The 6,620-nt window shown below is 37.9% G+C and overlaps 1 protein-coding gene across 1 annotated transcript; it reads left to right on the forward strand.

Annotated features, from left to right (window-relative positions):
* On the forward strand, positions 174–3,862 carry LOC107638619 (polyadenylate-binding protein RBP45). Its single transcript, XM_016341964.2, has 6 exons — positions 174–611; positions 920–1,385; positions 2,899–2,954; positions 3,024–3,154; positions 3,250–3,346; positions 3,455–3,862. Exons 1-6 carry the CDS (start codon positions 318–320, stop codon positions 3,644–3,646), a joined length of 1,236 nt encoding a protein of 411 aa, XP_016197450.1. The 5' UTR covers positions 174–317; the 3' UTR covers positions 3,647–3,862.

Consider the following 6,620-nt stretch of genomic DNA (forward strand, 5'->3'; position numbering starts at 1 on the left):
GGGCCTAAACAACCGCAATATCTTTATCGTATCTTTTATCTCAAACAATATATTTTGTGTGTTTGTGTTTGTCTAAAAAATCGCAGTTTATATTTATATACTCTGAAATAAAAATATCAAATATCTAATCTATCATCAATTACCACGCAAGACGCAAGCACGCACCTTTTTCCCCCTTTCCTTTTTTTAGGGTTAGGGTTCCACTCTTCCCCTCTCCTCTCTTTTAAAGGACTCGCACACCCTCCTTATTTTCTCTCTCTTCCGCGCTTCACTTTCTCTTTGGAACTTCAGATATTCTCCGAGAGAAGAAGAAGAAGATGATGCAGCCAGGACCCGGAATGCCTCCAACAAACATGGGCCAGCAGCCACCACAGCAGTACCAACAGCAGCCGCCGCAGCAGCAACCGCCATACATGATGATGCCGCCTCAGCCTCAGGCGCCCCCACCCATGTGGGCTCCTTCCGCCCAGGCGCCGCCTCAGCAGGTTGCTCAGCCGCAGCAATCGGCTCAGCCCACCAGCGCCGACGAGGTCCGCACCCTCTGGATCGGAGACTTGCAGTACTGGATGGACGAGAACTACCTCTACAACTGCTTCGCTCACACCGGCGAGGTATGAATTAAGAAAAATTTTTGGACTTGTATACAATCCCTTCTAATCTATGTGATATATAAAATTTTGGTACCTTTTTGTGATGATGTATCAATGATTTATGAGTTTGTTATCGAGCTGAATAGGATTTTCTGATTTATTATATGTGAATTTAGGGTTTATCAAGTCCATATATTGGATTTAGGATTTGCCTAGATGTGCTCTGTTTATTTTTGTTTGAACTGGGGTATTGATTTAGCTGCGGATCCTGAAGGTGGTTTATGATATTGTTGTCTTGCTAATTAAGTGAGGGATTATTTTGTTTTCAGGTGACCTCAGTAAAGGTTATCCGGAACAAGCAAACTGGTCAGTCTGAGGGTTATGGTTTTATCGAGTTTGGTAGCCGGGCCGGAGCTGAGAGGGTGCTCCAGTCATATAATGGAGCGATTATGCCAAATGGTGGACAGAGCTTCAGATTGAACTGGGCTACTTTTAGTGCTGGTGAGAAGCGTCATGATGATAGTCCAGATCACACCATATTCGTTGGTGATTTGGCTGCAGATGTTACTGATTACCTCCTTCAGGAGACATTTAGGACTCGTTATAGCTCGGTGAAGGGGGCAAAAGTTGTGATTGATAGGCTCACTGGCCGGACTAAGGGTTATGGTTTTGTAAGATTTGCGGATGAAAGTGAACAAATGAGGGCTATGACTGAGATGCAAGGGGTTCTTTGTTCGACTAGACCCATGAGGATTGGACCGGCCTCTAATAAAAACCCTGCCACTCAGCAGAAAGGTTTGTCAATTTTGTGGTTCTTCAGTTCTGCAACTTTTTGCTATGAAACTTTGAATTGCCTTCCAAATGTCATATTCCTTTTACTGAGTGATGCTGGTTGAATTCTGGGCTCTATGCCCCTAATTATATTTGTGGCAGATGCTAGATTTGTGTTGTGATTTTTTTCAGTTGTGTTCCTGAAGCTTTGCAGTCCAAAGTCATTTCTTCCTGCAATTTCCTTTAAAAATTTGGGCAAAATAAATGATATATAGTAGTAAAATCTTATAGAACTCATGTTGTCTCAAAGCAGGGTGTCAAGAGGCTCTGTCATCTCGGAGCCTGGAACTGATTTCAGCTGAAATGGTTACCATTTTAGTGCATGGCCTTGGTTAGGTCAGTTATCCGTTTATGTCTTGCCCGTTATTTTTCGCGGCATTTTCTTTTCACCTAAAATGTTAGATTGTTCTTTTCAGTTTTCATTTCGTTTATTGGTTTAGTTTTACCCAAATTACATTATGTAACTTTTCTAGTTACTTTATTTTTTCAGTCCACCATCCTTTAATCATTGCTCCTTTAATTTGCTCCAATTAGTTTACCATAAGAAATATTTTAATTTTTTATTAGCTGGCCCCTCTGCCAAATCAGATGTATTTACTTTAGCCCATTTCATCTGTTCTTCTAGTAGATGCCTTTTAATTTCACCAATCTCTAGCTCGTTTATACAGAAAGCCCAGTGTTCGTTGATTTTATTTTCTAGAAGTTATATTCTGGGTGGTTTCTTTTATCATCCTTTTTTAATTTCTGTGATTTAGGTTTTGTTCCCTGTATGTCTTTCTGAATCGCTGAGAACTGTGCTATGAAAGTAAAGTTATAATAATTTACTGTATATTTCTCATTCCTTTCGGATGTCGCAACTTGTGAAACTCTTTAATGCATGAGAATGTTAGATATAGCACACTAGAGCCGATCAATACTGTTTATAGGTGTTGTCCGTGTGTATACTTCGGTGCTTTTTTTAAAATCCCTTCTGTATGATCTTCTCTATATTCTCACTTAACACCATGTATTAATATGACAGTTTTTTCTGTTGAGTTTAATAGGATTTATCTGATTACATGTTTAGATTTTATTGTCTTCATTTATGATGATTGTGTATAGCTTTTGATGTGTGGTGTATGCATGGCACTAACTACACTGTTCCTTCTCTGTTTGCCCTGCACCTAGCCTATTTGTGTTTTTGCTGTCTTCTTTTCTTGGATATGTATAATTATATATATATTTTTAAAATTATTGGATAGTGTGATATAGTACTTAATTAAAGGTCTGTGGTACATGCAAGGAACATGTCATTTTGTTACCTACTTACCTTTGAGGTTGCTTTTCTTTTTAATATTTAAGTCTATGATTAAGTTGCGCCCATATTTAAGTTGAGGTGTCCTTATGGCGTTTTTGTTGGTTACTACTGTTCTAATATGATTCACTCACATGTTCACTTTTATTCATCTTTCACTTCACTTCTATTTTGATCGTGCAGCATCTTATCAGAATCCTCAAGGTGCACAGAATGAGAATGATCCAACTAATACAACAGTGCGTACCTCTCTGCATATAGAATCTGCTTTATTTTTGCTTCTTTCTGACCTGAATTTTCTTTTGCAGATTTTTGTGGGCAATTTGGACCCCAACGTCACTGATGATCTTCTGAGACAAGTTTTTGGTCAGTACGGAGAGTTAGTTCATGTGAAGATTCCAACGGGCAAGCGATGTGGGTTTGTCCAATTTGCAGACAGGTAACATAAGCTCTTGCACATCTGATATTTACCTTGTGACACTGTTGTGCAATCAAAATGCAGCATCTGATCTTGTTTTTGTTTTCTTGCAACAGGAGCTGTGCAGAAGAGGCACTAAGGGTTTTGAATGGATCCCAGTTGGGTGGACAAAATGTACGGCTCTCATGGGGCCGCAGTCCTTCAAACAAACAGGTATTCAATGTCTAATTTATTAATTTCAGTAATTAAAACTGCACAGCACAGCAATTGCAAAAAATGAGTTCTGGATCTTGATGAATGAGTTGGATGATGCTTTTTCAGTCTCAGCCGGAAACAAACCAGTGGAGTGGCGGGAGTGGTACCGGCGGGAGTGGCGGATATTATGGATACGCTCAAGGCTATGAAAATTATGGTTATGCTCCCACTGGACAGGACCCCAACATGTATGGCAGTTATCCGGGGTATCCTAACTACCAACCTCCGCAGCAACAGCAGCAATTAGGATATAGTTGAGAAGTTACTACATTTCTGTCATCTACTATTGTCATGTTATGATACTTGTTGAGTTGTTTTATCTATCCTCGAGTCTCGTGGAAATCTGTCTCTGCTCCTTTTTGCTTTCCCCTTTTATGTTTCTCCCAAACGCTCAAACCCCCTTATTGTATGCATAACGAGTTGTTTGCTCAGTACTTATTTAATGTTCAGATATGATGCGTGTTTTCTTTTAAATTTGCGTTCTGATTTAACTCGGTGTTACGTCAAGTTATTTACAAAATGTACACACAGAGATTAAAGATGTTTATTTTATGATAAAGTAGGTTTTGTCTTCTTAATTCTTTGAAAATTTTTAAAACTATTCTTGATGTTTAATTTTGTTTAACATTTGAAATAGTTTTAGTTATATTCCAATTGCTAATTTTTTGAGTTGATAATTGACATTTTTTACCCCAAATTTTCCTCTGTATAACCCTGCTGTCATTCTCCCAAACCCAACAAGACCACCTCCTCCATCGCATGCTTTGTTACTTCCTTTCTTGCCTCTGCTTCTAGGGGTGGCAATATGTACCCTACCTGCGGGTATCCAACCCGACCCTATCCGGTCGGGTAGGGTTGCCAACCCGATCTGCAGCGGGTAGGGTAGGGTGCGGGTAGGGTTTTTGTGCGGGTCGGATATGGTGCGGGTTGAGTCTCAACTCTACCCTATCCATTGCCATCCCTATCTGCCTCCCTTTTCAGTTTCCACTCTACACCGTTGGATCTCACTCACTGCCTTCTCAATCCAATGTTAGACATAGACAAATAATTAATGTGAAAAATTAATTTGGTATTAATTTTTAGAATTAAAATGTCAAGAAGATTCTTGTTATACGTATATGAGCTTACTAGGAGAAAAATTGATGATGAAATAATATAATAAATTATTAAGGGTGCAAGAAGGTGATGCAAATCATGCCTCGAATTTCCGTTAGATGTCACGCACTGTCACTGGCGTGCTGCTGGTTGTCATCCTATTCTTTCAAGATTCGCATATTGTTGAGAACTCTCTTTAATTATGAATTATTAGCCAGTCAAATCAAATTCATCTAATTAATTATTGTATATAAATAGAACTAAATATTATCATTTTTATTTTAATAATACTTTCTTTTTACAAATTCATGGAAAAATCATATGTAAAATGACATCATAAGTAAAAAAAAATAGCACCACTACTCTAATTTATTTTAACAGAAAATATTTTACACTTTAGGCTCAATCATATGACATCTTAATAAAAAAATTAGTGCAAAACTGTAAATCCTTGTAAACTTTTATATACTCCCTATACTGAAGACGGTGACTTTAATTTCCATTTTTGATTTCTTCAAGAGTTCAAAGATCCCTCCATGGTGGCGGTGGAAATTTGGTCTGTTCTACAATGTGCAAGTCTCATGGATTGTGACTTTGCAGTTTGACTTTTGGGGGTCAATCATTAAGTATCTTACAACAAGAGTGCAGCTAGCACAGAAATCAAAGTATATTACAATGTGTGCCATCTCATCATTTCACACTACATCTTGTATGATCCTAATATACACACCTACCTACACATTATCATATCATAATTCATATCTCATACCTTATAATTAATCTTGCTTATCACCACTACATTCTATTCTTTCCCAAGTGAGTGAAGTGTTTCATACTCTTTTGAACTAATCATAACTCATTTATTAATGAACTCTTCTTTAACCCTCCATTTTAAAATAACGCTAATGTTAGAAAGGAAAAAAAGGGTCAAAATTTATTTTATTAATAATTAATAAATATTAAATAAAGAGAAAGTTTATGAGACCAGCAAATTTTGTAATTTTTAACTATCAATTAGTTATCAATGATATTTTTAATGATGTGAAATTGAATTTAATGGTGTAGAATCATTCAATTTTCTTTTGATGGTTAAGTGCTGGCTATAATTTAACAAAAGTACTGGCCCTCTAGCACTCCTCTTAAATAAAATAAGTTTTAGGGTTGGTTTTAGAGACTTTTTGCAAAGCATCTGGGATGAAGATTAATGTGGAGAAGTCTAAAGCGCTTTGCTCCAAGAATGTCTCAGCAACAAGGAAAGAGATTTTCACTGGGGTATCCTCTATCAGATTTGTCCAGGACTTGGACAAGTATCTTGGAGTTACCCTTAGCCATTCTAGGGTGACTCGTTCAGCTTTCAATGGTGTCCTGGATAAGATTCGAAGTAGGCTAGCAAGCTGGAAAGGAAGTTTACTCAATCGGGCTGGTAGACTTTGCTTGGTTAATTCTGTTGTCGCTGCTATTCCCACGTACCAGATGCAGGTCTCTATTTTTCCCAAAAAAATCATTATTAAATTGGAGTCTATGATGAGGAATTTTCTTTGGAAAGGACAAGTTGATGGAAGAGGATTGAATCTTGTTAGTTGGAAGGTACTGGTTACTCCAAAAAAATATGGAGGTTTAGGGATTAGAGATCCTTATTGTGTAAATATTGCTCTTCTTGGGAAGCTAGTTTGGACTTTCTTTCAGCAGCCAAACAAGCTATGGGTCCAATTGTTGGATGCCAAATACCGATCATCTCTATATGACTGTTTTAGTTATCCTAAGAACAAGGACTCTCCTATTTGGAGGTGTCTTTGCAAGGCTTGGGAAGTGTTGAAGGATGGGTTTGCTTGGTGTATTGGAGATTTGAACCAGAATTTTTGGTTTTCTAGCTGGAGGAAAGAAGGACGGTTATCTAATGAGATGGATTATGTCCACATTTCTGATTCGAATCTCCGGATACAGGATATTTGGTCGGTTGGTAGGTGGCATTTGGATACTCTTTATTCTCCTTTATCTCAAAATCTGAAAGATAATATTCTTTCTTACAATCCAGATGAACAAGCAGGTCCGGAAGTGGGTTGGTATTGGAGTGGGTCTGCTGCCAAAGTCTATAACTCTCGCAATGGTTACTTGTAGTTGTGTAAGCAGCTGTTTA

The sequence above is a fragment of the Arachis ipaensis genome, chromosome B04 (assembly GCF_000816755.2).
Source record: "Arachis ipaensis cultivar K30076 chromosome B04, Araip1.1, whole genome shotgun sequence".
Lineage (NCBI taxonomy): Eukaryota > Viridiplantae > Streptophyta > Magnoliopsida > Fabales > Fabaceae > Arachis > Arachis ipaensis.

What these genes read in the sequence shown, in the direction of transcription:
- LOC107638619 (XM_016341964.2), top strand. Translation starts at nt 318, where the DNA reads ATGATGCAGCCAGGACCCGGAATGCCTCCAACAAACATGGGCCAGCAG. An exon ending in GCTTCGCTCACACCGGCGAG is followed by an intron (nt 612 to 919) that starts GTATGAATTAAG and finishes TTTTGTTTTCAG; the next exon opens with GTGACCTCAGTAAAGGTTAT. An exon ending in ATGATCCAACTAATACAACA is followed by an intron (nt 2,955 to 3,023) that starts GTGCGTACCTCT and finishes TTTCTTTTGCAG; the next exon opens with ATTTTTGTGGGCAATTTGGA.